A 16,363-nucleotide genomic window follows, 5' to 3' on the forward strand; every position below is an offset into this window, starting at 1 on the left:
TAAGCGGAAGGGACCTCGCAAGCCCCACTGAACGCGCCCTGAACCCCTTGCCCGGACCTGGAGCTGTTCCCACCGCGGTGCTTCCCCTGCTTGGTTCTGGGCCACTCACTTTCCTGGGGGCCAGCAGCAGGGCCGGGACCCAGCAAAGGCTGGAAGTGTCAATAATAAGATGGGTGAATGAAAGTGCCTCGTGTTAAAGGAGGATATTGATATAAAGGGCATCACAGACACCTGGTGGGATGAGGATAATCAATGGGACACAGTAATACCAGGCTACAAAACAAGGACAGACCAGGTCGTGCTGGTGGGGGAGTGGCACTAGGTGTGAAAGAAAGCGCAGAATGAAATGACGTAAAAATCTTAAATGAACCAAACTGTACCACAGAATGTCTCTGGATAGTAATTCCATGCTCGAATAGCAGCAGGGATTATCCCCGGCCGCCTGGCCAGGATGGTGTCAGTGACTGTGAAATGCTCAGGGAGATCAGAGAGGCTGTTAAAATAAAAAACTCAATAATAATGGGGGATTTCAACTCTCCCATATTGACTGGGTACATGTCACTCAGGACGGGATGCAGAGATCAAGTTTCTTGACACCTTAAATGGCTGCTTCTTGGAGCAGCTAGTCTGGAACCCACCAGGGGAGAGGCAATTCTTGATTTAGTCCTAAGTGGAGCACAGGATCTGGTCCAAGAGGTGAATACAGCTCTTGGTAATAATGACCATAATATAATTAAATGTAACAGGCACCAGGGGGTGGGTTGGCAGCCTGGAGCTTTGCCGACCATCCCTCTCAATCCTGCTTCTCTGCATCTCTTCCAGGCTGCCGAGCCCCCTCAGAGGAACCCCTCTGCACCAATGCCCTGCGAGGGAGGAGATCTCCCCAAAGATGGCTGGGAAGCTGGAGTGGCAGGGCACCCACTGGACCCACCCAACCTGGGGAAAGCCCCCTGGGAGATAGGGAAGCCCGAATGTTGAAACAGACCCGTGGAGGCTGCCACTGCTCCAAGCTTCCAGAACTGGAATCCTGCAGGGAAGCGCATGTTAGTTTCGGCTGATCTCGATGTCTCGTCCTAGCCATGGGGCTGGGCGGCCCTTTGCCTGGAGAGCGAGTGCCCGTCACCCTGCATGCTGCCTGCTGCTGGCAGGCCGGGCCCCCACCGCTGCCTCCACCTCTGTGCCCCCCACGGACAAGCGTCGTCCCTGTACACGAGAGCTGGAATATAGTCTGTCGAAATGCACTTTTTGTTTCTCTCCGTGCTGAGGAGCCCACGCGGTGGGTCCCGGCCCGCCCTCTCTGCTGATCAGATATAAATATGTATGTATGTGCATTGGGTTCTTGTAAATAACTGGACTGTATCCCGTGACCCTGCATTACATGGCCATTACCACTATCCCGCTCCCTGCCCAGCCTGGGGAAACGAGATGCCAAGTGGCCCGGTCCTCTTACCACTAGATGTTCCCTCTGGGCTTCTCGCTGTGTGTCCCCAGCCCTGTGACGCCAGAGCACACGCTGTTGGCATTAGCTGGCCTTTCTCCCTCCAGCAGATGTGCTGCCCCCTCCTTCAGGCAGAGGCTTTTCGGTAGGGGCTGTCTGGAAAACGCACATTGCTCCACTGGAATGGCTGGATCCCCAGGGCGGGCAGTGGGCTGGGAAAACAGGACACCCCACGCCCGGGTCTGCCATGGCAAAATCCCAGCGCTGCTTGGAGACAATCAGCCGGCTGGAGGGGTCGGAGGCTGCGTGGGGATTGTCTCTGCTGCGCTGCTTGGGGCCGGGGGAGCCCAGCCCATCGGATACGATCGCCCTAACGGTGATCTCAGCGCAGCACCGATCAACTGCTGTGGCTGGAGGGAGGAGCTGGGAGGGCTCAGGGTAAGACCCCACTTCGCAATCAGCTTTTGTCTATTTGCAGGCTGCTGCGGCGTTGCCAGAGGCCAGGCCCTGGGCCTGCCCCGGCTCATCAGCCCGCGGCCCGATCCCACACACACACTAGCTAGAGGACTGACTGTTTGCTGTTCCATGATGTATAATCGGTTTTATTTTCTTCCCTTTACTGGTAAAGATTTTTTTTTTTTTTTTTTAAAGAAAAGTGAAATATTCTTCCCTGGCTGGCGTGCGTGTGATCCTTCGCCGGTGGGGCCTGCTCCCCCCCTGCAGCATGGGAGACGGGGTCAATTGTTCCCAGCCGTCCTCTTCGCTGGGCCGTTAGTCCTGCCAGCCAGAGGGGTGTCTGGCCAGAGCCGGGAGCTGTTCTCCCTGTGCTGCCAGGGAGCAGTGTCATGGCTGGAGCAGAGAATGGGGGGCTGGGGGAAGAGAAACCGCCCTGCCCTGCCCAGTGCTGCTGCTGGGAGTGGAATCGGCCCTGCGCCCCCAGCTCGCCCAGTCCCTCGGCGGGGATGTCTCAGGGCTGGTTGACACGACTCGATTGGCCCGGCTCTGGGGTGAAAAATCCCCAGCCCGGAGCGACTTGGGGCGGCTGAGCTCAGGCCCCCTGCAGCCAGCGCCTCTCGGGGAGGTGGAGTCACTGGACAGTGTCTATGCTGAGCTGTAGCTGGGCAAGTGAGGACGAGCCCGTCCCGGCTCCCCTGATGTGGGCACTGCACCGTGCCCTCATCCCTCTCCCCGGCCTGCAGGGCTCCGGACTGGGAACGTGGGAGTGGCCTGGGGGGGAGGAGGGCTCAGTGCTCTTGGGACCGTGCAGTTATGGGGTCACTGCCTCTGACCCAGGAGACCCCTTTCCTCAGAGCTTCCTCCCCACTGCCCCAGCCCCCGCATGGATGGAGCCCCCCCGTGCGAGGAAGGGGCCCTGAATTCCAGTGGGTGTACAGGGCCCCAGCCCCCGCGTGGATGGAGCCCCCCCGTGCGAGGAAGGGGCCCTGAATTCCAGTGGGTGTACAGGGCTCCAGCTCCCGCGTGGATGGAGCCCCCCCGTGCGAGGAAGGGGCCCTGAATTCCAGTGGGTGTACAGGGCTCCAGCCCCCGTGTGGATGGAGCCCCCCCGTGCGAGGAAGGGGCCCTGAATTCCAGTGGGTGTACAGGGCTCCAGTCCCCCGCCCCTTGAAGTTAATGCTCCACCCCAGAGCAGGTTGTGTCAAAGCTGTTTAATGGCAGGCGGGAACGGTACAGGCTGGGCCAGGCCAGAAATCCCACACAAGGGGCTGCCCTGACGCTCTCCAGGCCCGCGGGACTCTTCTGCTCTCGAGTGAGCGGCCGCTTTCGCCCCTCCAGCCCCTAGCTGGGCGCAGCCAGCTCCTCGTCCGGCGCCTTGGGCAGCTGCCTGGAGGTGGGGTCGCGCGGCAGCATCAGCTCCTGGAGCTTGGCAAAGGTCTTGCTGTCAGCGGGGAAGCGGTTTTTCTGGAAGGGCGGAAAGGGGGGCGGGTGGGCAAAGGGGAGACTCACTTCCCCCGGGGGCACGGTCGTGAATGAACAAGGGCCCTGGGGCTGGATACAGCCCCCCCCCCGCATGCAGGAGCGTGGTACTCACCCCCAGAGACAGCCGCAGCAGGCCCATCTGCCACTTGACCCCAGCTGTGGCCTTGCTGGCCTGCTGCTGACTCTCCATGGCTGCCAGGAACGCTTTCAGGCCCTGCTCGGTGAGCTGGTTCCCTTGGGGAGGGAAGATGCACCTCGGTGACTAGTTTAAACCCCATCGCCTCTGGGGCCCAGGGAGGGGTTTGCCTGGGACCTCAGCCAGGGCCTGCGCCCACTGACACTGGCACAGCTGCTGTGGGGCAGAGGATCGGCACCTGGCTCTAGAAGCACGAGCGTCTCCTGCCTTTGCTGGGGATCCGGCCGCCAGAGGGAGCCCACGAGCCCCACGGCACTAAGGTGAGTGACCAGGCTGGGCTGCATGGAGGGAAGCGGAGAGGGGTGGGTGGCTCTGTGGGTAGGGCCTGGCCTGGCTGCAGGCCCCGCTCAGAAGGAAGGACACACGCAAGCCTGGCAGAGGCTGCTGCATCTCCGGCCCATTGCCACAGCTCCCAGCCCGGGGGACCCAGCGCCGCCAGGCGAGATGGTGGGTTTCCAGCCAGCCCCGGGCCCCGCGCCGACGTACAGCTGAGGTTTAAGTTGATGAGCACGCGGTTGCCTGGCAGGAAGACCTTCCCGTCGCGGTGCTCGGCCTGTTCCAGCAGTGGGTTCACGATCTCGGTGGGCTCCTGCACCTGGGCACGGAGAACGTTTCACCTTCGAGCAGGTCCCAGAGCTGCCACGCTCGGCAGGCAGCCCCACTGCTTTGGCAGTGCCCAGGATGGGGATCAGCCCACTGCTGGTTCTGATGTGGGGCAGGAGATGGGACATTTTGGCTGGAATAATCTCAGGCGCCTAAGGGAGTTGGGAGCAGGGATCCCATTGATTTTCCCTGGGCAGTGGGCTCCTTTCTCCTCCAAGCCCCTCTGGAAATCCCCAGCTTCATGCTGAGCCAATGGGGCCACATCTTTTCATCCCAAAGCAAGTCAGCCACCTCTGGAGCGGAACCGGGCAGCTGTCTGCACCATGCACAGCCGGTTAGAGCGAAGCCCACTGCACCCCCCCCACGGCAGGGCAGAGTGGAACTGAACCAGGAGCCACCACGGGGGGGGGGGGGGGGTGTCAGTGACTGAGACTCCAGCCCCGAAGTGACCAGAACTCAACTCTGCATCTTAGCCCAGAGCCAGGCTCCTGCCCCACTAACCCAGTGCCCTGGGAGCCGGGAACACGGCGCTGGCCAGGGCTCCCTCACCTCCAGCTCCGGCGGCAGGCTGCGCTTCTCCTTGGCGCCCGACTTGGTTCCTTTGCCTCGAACAGCTTTTTGCTCCGGGGTGGAAACCACTAAAGAGAGGGACACGGCCTGAGCTGGGTGAAACACTCACGAACGGGGCAGAGCCTCTGCCATGCAGAGCTGAGCCACAGGGGCCCCTCCCACGGGCCGGGCGCCCGGCTGAGAGAGGCATCGCCTCCGGCCACCTCCCGCGCTGGCACAGTTCATCTAGCTCCGTAGCCCGCTCTCCGGGGGCTCCTTGCACACGGGACACGGTTAGAATTTCTACTCACTTTTCTTGGCTTGTTTAGCATCCTCCTTCTTCGCGGGCGCAATGGCTGGGCCGCCCGCGACCCCCCCGCCAGCTGCAGTGCTGGCCTGAGCTTTCTCCTCTTTCTTCGAAGGCTCCTGTAAGGAGTAGCACAGGCCCGAAGGGGGCGCTGACAAGCAGGCTCGGCAGCTCCTTAATATCTGTGGCTGTTTGCTAAGTCCCTTCCAGGCTTGACCCCACTTCGCTTTTGGCCCTTCTCTGGCCCAAGCGTGTAAACCACCAGCCCGACATGAACCCTGTTTGAAGGATGGAGGCACAGGAAAGCCCAGGGCCATCAAATGAACCCAGGAGTCCTGACCCCTAAGTCTCTGTTCTAACCATGAGCTCACACTCCCCCTTCAGAAATGAAATGAGAACCCAGGAGTCCCGAGGGTCACTCCCCAGAGCAGCGCCACGCACAGGTCCTGGCCGCTGCGATCTCCCGATCCTTCCGAAGAAGCGGATCTTTGGGAGCCGCTCGCTGTGGGGTTAAGCCCTTGCTCCCAGGCCGGTTGGACACGCCTGGATCTCAGCGTCCCTGGGAAGGGCTGCGTGGAAGCCGTCCTGCTTGGGTCAGCCCACACCCCTCACCTTTTTCTTGGACCCGCTCTTGCTCTGCTTGGCCACCTGCAGCTTGTCGATGGTGGTGCTGCTGACGAGGCTGGAGGGACGCTCGCTGCTTTTGGCATCTGCATGTCTCAGAGGCTGGAACCCAGACCCAGAGGGATTTTAACAGAGATTCGGACACCACGGGCTGTCTACATTTGCTACCTTTAGGACTCTAGGCAGCGCTAACTGTAGCAACTCCCAGCATGGGATTTTGACTGGCTTAGAACCAGGGAGACTCAGATCCTCAACAGTGTGAGCTAAAGGAGTGATGCCACTAGGTGGCAGCAGTAGTAGGCTGTTATCCTTCAGGTAGCTCAGAAAGTAGAGGGGAATACAGCACACACCAGGGTAAATCTTGTTACCCTCAGCGACCTGGTTCCACGGAGCTCTGAGTTTGGCCTGCCATTGCAGGAAAGAGGTCAGTCGCTAACACCCCCGCCCCCAAAGTGAATTGATCTGTCACCCTCTGGTGGGTGCGCATGGCCTGGCAGGAGCCTTACCGATCGGGACCGCTCCTGGGATTCCTTCTCCAGTAAAAGTCGCCTCCTCTCCACGACTTCGGTGTGAGTTAAAGCGAAAGGTCCCAGAACCTAACCCAAAGCAATGGCAGAGACAGTGCTGCTCAGTCTCTCGGTCACAATAGCTTAACTCCCCCTCCTCCACCCCACAGAGGGGGCAGCCCGGGACCTCGGCACCACTTCAATCCCTGTCACTTCTCTGACCACGCCCGAGCTCGCAGACGTTACAACGGCCTGAGCCAGAGAGGTGCTGGGTGCCTGATGAGCATGCTGGGTCCCTCGGGATCGGGTCCCGAATTTCCAAGCTCAGGTCCTGCTCCCGCAAAGGGATGTGCTAGTGCGTCCCGTGGAGCTGATTCTTTTCGGTCATTCGCGGGGGGGGCTGGGCAGCAGGGATTAGCCCTGGAACTTCCCGCTGCAGGATCGAGGCCTGGTGCAGGTCAGGCCTGGCCTGCGTGAGAGGAGAGCTGGAGACGGGGAGAAGAGCTGCTTCTGCTCTTTTGTGCCGGCTGAAGATGTTTTACACGTTAGACATGCAGCTGGTTTCTCTCCCTCGCTGACTCTATGGAGTTCAGGAGACGGGCGGCGCTGGGCCAGGGATCCTGCTTAGCTGGGAGAGGATGGGATTTTGATTCAGACTGATTCAAGCTCTCTGTTAATGTGCATTCAACTCAAATGTCTTTTAATGGCTGGGAGAAAAACTCTAGTGGCGGCTCTTAAAATGTCCCTTTGGTGAGAGAGCTCCAGATCCACAACTCGGAGTCCTCCATCGAGCCCTCCACCCCCACTAGATGTTCCTGATGAAAATGGCCACACTGGGTCAGACCAAAGGTCCATCCAGCCCAGTATCCTGTCTTCCCACAGTGGCCAATGCCAGGTGCCCCAGAGGGAATGAACAGAACAGGGAATCGAGTGATCCATCCCCTATCACTCATTCCCAGGTTCTGGCAAACAGAGGTGGGGACACCATCCCTGCCCAGCCTGGCTAATAGCGGCGAAGGGAGGGAGCAGTGGATGCTGGGCCAGGTGAAGAAGTGTTTTAAAGGGTAAATCCATCCCCTGGGCTGAAGAGCAAAGGCCTCTCCCTGGACGCACCTCTGCAAGCTTGTGGGCTCCCTGGTCTCCGATCTGATTGTGTGCCAGAGACAGGCACAGCAGAGAGCGATTCAACCGCAAGCCCTGGACCGGCCCGGGAGGCGGCGGCAGGACACAGACATGCAAGGAAAGAAAAAGAACTGTCAGCCCTGGAGGCTGGACCCTCCATCCGGCCGGGCTGGCTTCCCGGCACCGGCTCCTCCTGCCGATGGCCCAGTTCCTGTGCCAAAGGGGAGTTCAGTCCTTCCAAGGCCCAACCCATCCTGCTGCGAGCTCACCACCTGGGCTCAGCCTGAGCTGGGCTCTGGGAACCCCCAGGGCTACGCAGCGGGTGGACTTCGAGTACTGGCTCCAGCCAGACTGGATTGGCAGGAGAACACGCAAAGCTCCAGCCTGTGCAGTTCCATCTCTCGTTTCCCTCCACAGCCTCAGCCAGTAAGGCTCCTCCAGCTGCCTGTTCCCGTCCACATGAGAGAGCTGGACTTAAACTGGTTTAAAAAATAACCTAGTGGCAAGGCTAGGATTTGAAGCCAGGCCTCCAGGGCAGTGCACAGTGCACAGTGTCCCTCACTTGGAGACCAGCTGTCTCCTCTATAATGCTCATACCCCAGTGCAGCCAGTCGCTCGCGCTCACCCCTCACCTCCGCGATGTAGCCTGCCCCCAGGTCCGAGATGTTGTTGAAGCTGAGGGTCAGCGAGACCAAGCTCTTGTTGGAGGACTTCAGCGTGGAGAGGGCTTGGCCGATCAGCTTGGCGTCGGCGTCACCGATGTTGTTGTTTCTCAGCGACACGTGAGCCAGCCTGCAGGGGCGTTGGGGAGTTTCCAGTCAGGTCTGGTCGGACTGCCCTGCTCTCTGGGAAGGGACAGAGATGCCCTGGGAGTGGGGAGGGGGCTCCAGGACTGAGGAGGATCCCAGCCACGCTCTGCCTGGGGCGTGGAAGGGTAGGAGGGAAGGAATCCGCAGCCCATGCGCTGGATCTGTGTGGGCACCTTGCCGATGGGCTGAGGACTTTGGTTATGAGAGTCTGAGACAAAGTATCCCATCCCGCCCAGTGATCCTCAGCCCTCCTCCCCACTGGGACCTCTCTCCCAGGAGTATCCCCCAGGATCCCGCCCATCGCCCCAGAGCAGATGCAGTGGTCTGGAATTTCCCTTCCCTCCCCCAGCACAGTATCTGCCCCAAGCAGGTTAACTAGCACCACTCCCCGGGACCCCTGGGTCTCCGATTCAGAAGGAACTCACGTGCTCTCCTCTCCCATCAGCCTGTAGAAGGACCCCTCAGCTAACGGGTTCCCCTCCAGCGTTAGTGTCCTGCAGGGAAAAGCAGAAACTCACCAAGGTGCCAGAGAAGTCGCTTGGCCTGCAGAAATGCAGCTACCTCTGGAGTCAAACACAGCAGCTGCTTCACAGTGACAAAGAAACACTACACAACAGCCTGGAAGGGAAAGTGGAGAATACTGTACCCCACTGAAAAGGTGGGGGGAATCTGAGGTAGGCAGCAGGCACCGCGCTAGGGCTTTGGACAGGACAGTGGAGTTGGCGGCTCTGCTCTGGCACGGAGTACCATGGGGCTCTCAATGAGCTTGACAAAGCACCGCCTTCAGGTCCCATCTCACTGGCTCCTTCAAGGATGGCTACAGTGAATGGGGTCCCCTATCTGAGCTTCCAGCACTCTCTGAGCACCCCCAGCCCCACGGCCTAGCTCTCGCTTACTTGAGGGCGGGGCAGTTGGGTAGGATAGCGATCAGAGAGAGGAGCGAGAGATCCGTCAGGCCGACCTTCCAGAGGCTGCAAGAAGAGAGACACGGTAGCCCTAGCAGCAGCATGACCTCAATAAGAGAGATCGCAAAGCAGTCTCATCCCCAGATGGGGAAACTGAGGCACGGGGCGGCGAAAGGAGTTGTCACAAAGTGAGGCAAGGGCAGAGCCAGGCCCCCAAGCCCCTGCTCAAACCCCTTCACCAATATCTGCTTTTCAAAAGCTAATGCAGGCGCTTCCCAGCACCCAGCGTTCCGGAGCCCCCAAACCAACTATTGGTCTTAAAGAGCTAGCAGGGCCCCAGCCTGATTCCAGTCCCAGTGTCCCAATTACCCCACCCACTTGGAGGACACCAAGATCCGGCTCTCAGAGAGGCAAGAGCCAATGCGCTGGGAGGCGGCAAAACGCCTTAGAGGGAGGCTTGGCTACCGAGGGTTTAGAGAACTGAACTCCCCCTGTATCTTCCTTGCCCGTCTCTGGGCCCTTTCAGCCAAACAGCTCCTGGCACTGCCCAGCCCCTCACTCACTGAACAGCCTGCAGGTTGGCAAGGGCGGGCAGGCACTTGCTGAAAACACCCAGCATTTTCTCTTCAATTTTCCAACCTGCCAGAGAAAAAACAGATGGAGCTGGTTATACCGAAGAGAAAACCAGCCAGAATGTGATCCCTCACCCCTGCCCTCAACTGCCCCTTGGCTCCCCGGCCAGCTTGGAGGCCAGTTCGAAACGGCACGGCTAGCTGCTGGGTTCTTGTAGGGCCTACGTTTCTTTAAAAGGCTCCAGAGGCGATCGTGGCAATTACAGGCCTAACTTCAGTACCAGGCACATTGGTTACAACTGTGGTAACAGAATTAACGCACACGGCTCTCGTGAAGGGCACTCAAGCCTCCCCAATCTATTGGAAGCCTTTGAGGGGGTCAGTGAGCATGTGGACACGGGTGATCCAGTGGACAGTTTACTTGGACTTTCAGAAAGTCTTTGACAAGAGAGGCGGCGCAGGCAGTGCCCCTGAATTACTGCCAGCACCTGGTTTGAATCAGGCTCCCCCCGCTCCCCCTTCCTGTTTTACAGTGCTGAGGGGGCTATTCGGAGTGAGCTGAGCCCCTCACCTCGCAGGAAGATCTCACGGACGCTCTTGGGGTCGTCATGCTCCAGCTCGGTCTGGATGCAGGGCCGGAAGTAGGCGTACTTGCTCTGGATCTGGGTGAGGCTGGCTGGGACCTCCTTCTCGGCCGGCATGTCGCTTTCCTCTGCCAGGCAGAGGGCAACCGGTCACTCGGGGGCAGGGGCACCAAGCCCAAGGGAGACTTCTGCAGCGCCAGGCAAGGGACATGCAGGCGGCTGCCCCGTGTCAATCACTCCACGCTGCCCCACCGTGGAGAGCCCATCCCCTTATAGCTGCACAGGCCTCTCTTCACTACACTCTGCCTTCACTAGAGCTGCGGATGCTGGGAGACACGTTAAACCCATCTGGGGCTACACTGCCCTCCCAACCTATTTAACTAGAGCTTCCTGCCCCTGAAATGGGTGGGACTGAAACGGGGACACACAATCTCCCTGCGCCAGTCCTCTGCAGTTCACAGCCCAGATGCATCCCCCCCAGCATCCCCTTGGTAAAAGCTGCTTTAGCTGTGATTTCCCCAGGGCCCTGACCCCAGCTGGGCCAGCTCCCTCAGCCAGGCCACTCACCCCAACTATAGCCAGGTCCCCCAACCCAAACTTGGACTCCACTTGCAAGCTGGAGAACACCCAGAGCTCGGCCTGCACGAACAACGAGCGCGCGACCCTCTGATAAGCTGGACTCATTTCTTTGCCTTCCGGCATCTGAACTTCTAGAAGTTACGTTTCCCAGCTTTTCTCTGCAATACCAAGGGCTGGAAAGGGCCTTGTTCTTTCCATGAAAGCGGAGCTCCTCCAGAACGCAGAGAGCTCCGGGAGCTGGGCCCTTGAGAAAACACTGAATCTTGCGAGGCTCGAGCGCTGTTCCCAGCACATACTCCTGCCGCCTTGCAGAACCAGCTCGGAAAGGCTCCTGGGAAACGCTCTCGCCTGGACGGCCAAGGCTGCTTGCAAGCAGGGAGGGCCTGGGGCTAGGCTGCAGGCCGGTGAAGATGCACCGAGCGCAGGAAGGAGCTTAGAAGGGGGGGCTGCTCTCATCTGCCTCAGGTTGCTAAGGGGCAAATGCCTGAGACTAGCCAGAGCCCAGCGTCTCCTTGCCATAAGCCATAGGGTGGTTAGAACACACCGTGCTCCGGCTATTGGCTAAACTGACATGATGGGGGCTGGCACAGAGCTGGCCTGCCTGCACTAAGCCAGCTGGGGAGCCCCTTACCCAGCAGTATTCATGGGGAGAGGGGGAGATCGGCTGCCTTCAAATCTTGTAAAGCCTTCAGTGCAGGGTAAAGGGAGCCACAGAGCGATGGGATGGGGCCCCTTGCTGGTACAAGAACCCTTCTGCCGCCCTCCTAAGTGCCACCTCTTCTCTCCTAGAAGCTCATCTCCAGCCTGCGGGAGAGAGAACTGGACCCCTCCCAGCTCTCAGTCCCCATCCCCTTCCCTGCACGGAGCAGAGCGCTCAGCACCATGCAGGGCACGAGGCCAGGAGGATAAACTCACCTTGGTGCAGCACCTGGGGCTGCCTGATTCCCATCCCACTTTGCACCAGGCTGCTGATGGCCTCGCCTTGGCTTTATTAGCCCCCAAGCTGCCCGCTGGGAGCCTGTGGCAACTGGACCCTTGGGTCCTGCTTCTGTAAAGGGGCAACTGACAGTCTGTGCCCAGGAAATGTGCCAGAGAGGCCAAAGAAAGGGACAGAGCCGGCCAGGCCTCCCCAGAGCAAGGGAAACTTCGAGACACATGGGCCCGGTGGGGGACCACCCCCAACACAGCAGCTTGGTGAGTGTCCAGCAGGGGGAGCGCGACCAGGCCTGTGAGAAGCCCTAAGCGGCAGTGAATTCCAGCTGACACTCAGCAAAGACAGAGAGGAATTCCCAGTACTCCCAGTCCCACCCTTTGCCTCACCTGGCGGGAAGAGGTTAGAGGCAGACTGCAGCCTAACTGTGACCTTGGGGATTTTGGTGAGTCCGGCGCGGGAGCACAGCTCATTGAAATCCTGCTCCAGGATGCCTGTGCACTGATACTCCTCTGCGGAAAGAGCAGGCCAGCAGTCACTCCCTTCAAACCCGGCCATTCCCAGAGCCCCGTCTGTGCTAACAGCATCTTCCTCTGCCCACGCGAGCTAGTCGCAGAGACTCTTCACCCAGCACAGAAGTGCCGGCACCTCTAGGCTGGAGTGTGGCCGCGTTTTAACAACCCACAGCAACACCACAACAGCTCTGGCCGCGTGACGAACCTTGCAAGGGCGATTCAGTTAGCTTCAATGGGAGGACCCACGTGCCTACACTTTGAGCATCGCCGAGGTCAGGTGTGGTCCACGTATGGCTCCGGAGCCACCTGCGTCTCTTCAGAAGTTAATACGCGGCTCCTTGTCTAGGCACCGACTCCCGGGCTGGAGCTACAGGTGCCAACTTTCCAATGTGCTGGGGGGGGCTCACTGCTCAACCCCTGGCTCTGCCCCAGGCCCTGTGCCCACTCCGCCCCTTCCCTGAGCCAGCCGTGCCCTCGCTCCCTCCCACCCCCGGCCACAAAACAGCTGATCGGGAAGGGGGAGGCGCTGATCGCTGGGGGCTGCTGACGTATTACTGTGGCCAAAGTCAGCTCGGGCTGGCTTTTCCAAAAGAGCCCAGCTCCCAGGCAGCCACCTGACGACGGGCCAGATTTCCTGGCCCCTGGCATTATAGGAGCAGGACCCGCCGCCCGCCTCAGCCAGTTAACTGAGCCTCCTGGCGGCGTCCTTGCCGGGGAACAGAGCGAGCGGGGCGTCCTCACCTTCACCATGTGGGTCACTCCTTTTAGCCGCGTTCTTTCCTTCCTCCTCAAGGCTCACGCCAGCCCCTTTCTCCTTGGCCCCCCGCTCCCCCTTCTTCCCCATAGCGCCGCTCTTCAGGGCACTGGAGGAAAACAAGACGGGCTGGGCTGGTAACACGTTCAGAGCCAAGAGCGCTGCCCTTTCACCCCAGGGGCTTTTGTGTCCCCCCCCCCAGTTTATATTTTTGGTCCTTGATGCCTTTGCTCCCAGGGGCAAGAAACCCCACCCCCCGGCCAGGGGGGTTACGCCTGCACACGCCTGTGGGCGCTGCACGGGGACGGGCTGTGGCACGGAGGGGCTGGATGGGCAAAGGGAGGATCTGGGGCATGTTGGGGTTGGGGGCATGGCCAGAGATACAGGGCGAGAGATGCTGCTGCGGGGGGTGGATGATCCCTGGGCGACGGGAGGCATGTTGGGGGGGGTGTCTCTGATTGGGGAAGGGGAGGGTGTCGGGTGGGAGTTTCTGGTGAGGGGAGAAGTAGTGGGTTCCCGGTTGGGGGTGCCTGGCTGTGGTGTGTAGGGGGGGGTCCCCTGGCCGGGGAGGGGGGGTCCCTGGATTCAGTGTGTAGGGGTGTACTGGGGGCTGGCAGGGGTCCCTGGTTGGAAGCGGGGTCCCTGGATGGGGTGTTGGGGAGGGTCTCCTGGCCACGGTGTGTGTGTGGGGGGCATCCCTGGCTGCAGTGTGTAGGGGATCAGGGGCCTAGCAGGGGTGTGCATGAGGGGCAGGAGCCTGGCCGGGAGGGGGCCAGCTGCAGTGGGGGCAGGGGCATCCCTGGCTGCAGTGTGTGTGTGGGGGCACCGGGTGGCCTGGCTGGAGGGGGTTCCTGGCCGCGGTGGGGAAGGGGGGAGGGCCGCATCGCCCCACCTGAGCCGGGGGGGCGGCGGCGGCGGCGGCTCCGCTTGTGGCCTCCACGGCCGGGCCCAGCGCGTGTCCCCATGGCAACGCGGGCCCGGCCCGGCGAGGGGCGGGGCCTGGGCGAGTGGGGCAGGGCTGCCTGAAGGGGCGGGGCCCGATGGAGGGCGGGGCTGTCGGAGAGGGGCGGGGCCCGGGGCGGGACAGCCCCGCCCCCCGGACCCTCGCTAGCCCCCATCATATGAAGGGGTCACCGTTGCCATGACATTTTGGGGAGGGGGTCCAGGTTACCATGGTAACCCCTGTGTGACTGATGGAGCAGAGGCGTCCCCCATGCCCCCCCCATCCCCCAAACCTGGTGCCATGGGCACCGACAGCCCCTGTGACCATTGCAGGGGGGGGGGGCGCCACCCTGGTCCTGTGGAAACGCCGCGTCCTGTCACCCTTATAATCAGGAGCAGCATGGAAGGGTCAGCAGCAGCAGCATGACGTCCAGCCTCAGTTTCCCCATTTGTACAATGGGGATAACAATCTGTGTCTAGTTGGCATGTCAGCTCTTCGAGGCAGGGACTGCCTCTCAGGCTGTACATACAGCGCCTAGCGCACCGGGTCCCCACTTTTGGTTGGGGCCTCGAGTTGTTACTGGAACCCCTCCAGCCCAGCCCCCTCCTCGCCAAAGGGTGACATTTGGGAGTCCAGTGTCTTTGCTCACCCCAGGGCCTGTTTAATCTCATAGTCCAGGGGTTCGCAAACTGGGGGTCGGGACCCCGCAAGGGGCCATGAGGTTATTACATGGGGGGGGGGCATGCGCTGTCAGCCTTCACCCCAACCCTCGCTTTGCCGCCAGCATTTATAACGGTGTTAAATATATGAAAAAGTGTTTTTAATGTATAAGGTGGGGGGGGGTCGCACTCAGAGGCTTGCTGTGTGAACGGGGTCACCACTACAAAAGTCTGCGCCCCCCTCCCCCCCCCGGCATAGCCGAACCCTGACCATACGCCTGTGGGGTGATGCCAGCAGCTGGGTGGAGGCTGAGCCAAAAACTAGACAGCTGCATAGTTAAAAACAACACAAACATCTTTATTTACACGCACATTGGAGCTGTATCGACCAGACTACAGATCCCAGGGGCAGAAAGGGCCGGGAACCCAGCTATGTCCCTTAGGCCAAGTTCAGCCTGCTGGGCTAGTCTGTCCCCCCCCCCCCCCCGGAGGGGTCATAAACCAAGACCATGTGCAGAGAGACACTAGCCCTGGCCTCTCTTACCTGAGCCAAGGAGGCGCTCCCATTGCTGCAGGTAAGTAGCAGGCTGTTACAGTTGCTGGGGCTGGCCGCTAGGGGGAGACACGCCCACACCCATTAGGCCGGTATATATTGCACCGGGTGGTGGGGGGGGGTATGGGGTGATGGGAAGGGGGGGCTCTGAACCCTCAGAGCTTCACAGTGGTGCTGCCCGGGGGGTGGGAGGTGGAACAGTGGGGAAGCTTGGCTTCAGAGCTACCAACTTCCCCTAACAGCACAAACGTCCGCTGCGGCCCATCTCCAGCTGGGCTGGGTGAAATCAGGCAGGTGTTTGGCAGCTGTGTCGAGATGCAAATCAAGGCTGAGCCAAACGCCCAGCTCCAGTCCCCCTCCACAGGCTGGAATCCGGCTTGGGAGCCGAATTCGGTGGCGTCTCACTTCCCAGCCATGCCTCTCCTGGGGCAGCAGCGGGGCCGGTCTTGGGGTGTTTAGTCTGTGTCAGCAGGGTGCAGCGGTCCAGCGTCTGCAGCTGCCCTGCTGGGTTATCAGTCCCCTTGGGGGGGGCTCACAGGAACACCTGCCGTTCTGCGCCCCCGCCCCGAGGTGGCCCGTTCACGTCAGCTCCACCGAGGCAGGCTTCTCCTCCGGCTCTGTCCTCCCCTCAGTGCGAAGCCGTGCCCTGGGGGCAGAACACGCCTGCCGATGGCTTGACTGGGGACCCCACCCCGAAGACAAACACCGATGGGGCAGGGGGGGACATGGCGGGGCAAGCTGAGGCCACACCACCCCGCCATGATCCACATCCCTGCGGCATGTGGGAGGCTCAGGATCCGGAGGTGAATGTCTCAGACTTGAACCCTCGTCTGGGGGAAGGTGATGAGCTGTATTCAACCCCAAGCGGCTGGGGCAAAGGGTCCGACTCCCCCCTTCCCTAGTCCTTAGCGGCTGTTGCATTGTACAAGCGAAGACAAAGAGGCTCCGGGTGAATCCAGGGGGGTGCCGGTAAATGGCCAGCCACGGTCCCGCCACGGCTCTCCTCCCACTGGGATTCGGAGCCAGTCCTCCACCTTTCCCTGGGAAGGGCCGACAGAGACAGGAGGGGGAGGATGGACAGACGGACAGAGACAGCGCCCCGAGGCTCCTCACCGGTCCTGCCTCCGGAGTGGCGGGGATGGGGGGTAGTGCCGGACCGGTGGCATGTCGTAGTGACTGGGGATGTGGCTGTTCTTGGGGGAGTCGTAGTGGTTGGGGGGGACGCTGGGGGCTGCTGGAGACACACCTTCTGCCCCCGGGGGGCAACTCTCTAGAG

The 16,363-nt window shown here is 60.8% G+C and overlaps 3 protein-coding genes across 19 annotated transcripts in view; 1 reads left to right on the top strand and 2 right to left on the bottom strand.

Annotated features, from left to right (window-relative positions):
- Positions 1-2,050, top strand: part of ARHGEF11 (Rho guanine nucleotide exchange factor 11) — a 77,409-nt gene extending 75,359 nt beyond the window's left edge. For all 15 annotated transcript variants that reach the window (XM_039512798.1, XM_039512797.1, XM_039512796.1 and 12 more), the window contains one exon: positions 823-2,050. In XM_039512798.1, the coding sequence (XP_039368732.1) occupies positions 823-978 (156 nt within the window). In that variant the 3' untranslated portion in view covers positions 979-2,050. The remainder of the gene's footprint in view (positions 1-822) is intronic.
- Positions 2,051-3,090: 1,040 nt separating this feature from the next.
- Positions 3,091-13,902, bottom strand: LRRC71 (leucine rich repeat containing 71). Of its 3 annotated transcripts, none has more exons than XM_039512864.1 (16): positions 13,825-13,902; positions 12,920-13,041; positions 12,053-12,175; positions 10,141-10,281; positions 9,561-9,636; positions 8,989-9,063; positions 8,518-8,586; positions 7,916-8,075; positions 7,275-7,307; positions 6,162-6,251; positions 5,644-5,757; positions 5,036-5,150; positions 4,725-4,813; positions 4,059-4,167; positions 3,489-3,610; positions 3,091-3,358 (listed from the first exon to the last, which is right to left on the bottom strand). In XM_039512864.1, exons 2-16 carry the CDS (start codon positions 13,020-13,022, stop codon positions 3,236-3,238), a joined length of 1,542 nt encoding a protein of 513 aa, XP_039368798.1. In that variant the 5' UTR covers positions 13,023-13,041; positions 13,825-13,902; the 3' UTR covers positions 3,091-3,235. The 3 variants fall into 3 exon arrangements, with proteins under 3 accessions (XP_039368798.1, XP_039368797.1, XP_039368799.1); XM_039512863.1 differs by having other exon boundaries at positions 4,059-4,161; positions 7,275-7,358; XM_039512865.1 differs by having other exon boundaries at positions 7,275-7,358.
- Positions 13,903-14,959: 1,057 nt separating this feature from the next.
- The window catches only part of PEAR1 (platelet endothelial aggregation receptor 1), a 54,588-nt gene continuing 53,184 nt past the window's right edge, over positions 14,960-16,363 (bottom strand). Inside the window, exon 24 of the mRNA XM_039513424.1 lies at positions 14,960-16,357. Within this exon, the coding sequence (XP_039369358.1) occupies positions 16,197-16,357 (161 nt within the window). The 3' untranslated portion in view covers positions 14,960-16,196. The remainder of the gene's footprint in view (positions 16,358-16,363) is intronic.

Source organism: Mauremys reevesii, linkage group 24, assembly GCF_016161935.1.
Source record: "Mauremys reevesii isolate NIE-2019 linkage group 24, ASM1616193v1, whole genome shotgun sequence".
Taxonomy (NCBI): Eukaryota; Metazoa; Chordata; order Testudines; family Geoemydidae; genus Mauremys; species Mauremys reevesii.

Excerpts from the sequence above, each read along its gene's own strand:
- LRRC71 (XM_039512865.1), bottom strand. The coding sequence starts at position 13,022 with ATGGGGAAGAAGGGGGAGCGGGGGGCCAAGGAGAAAGGGGCTGGCGTG. Across the intron at positions 9,637-10,140 it reads CCGTGAGATCTTCCTGCGAG|GTTGGAAAATTGAAGAGAAA; the intron begins GTGAGGGGCTCA and ends TTTCTCTGGCAG. Across the intron at positions 4,814-5,035 it reads TGCTAAACAAGCCAAGAAAA|TGGTTTCCACCCCGGAGCAA; the intron begins GTGAGTAGAAAT and ends CCCTCTCTTTAG.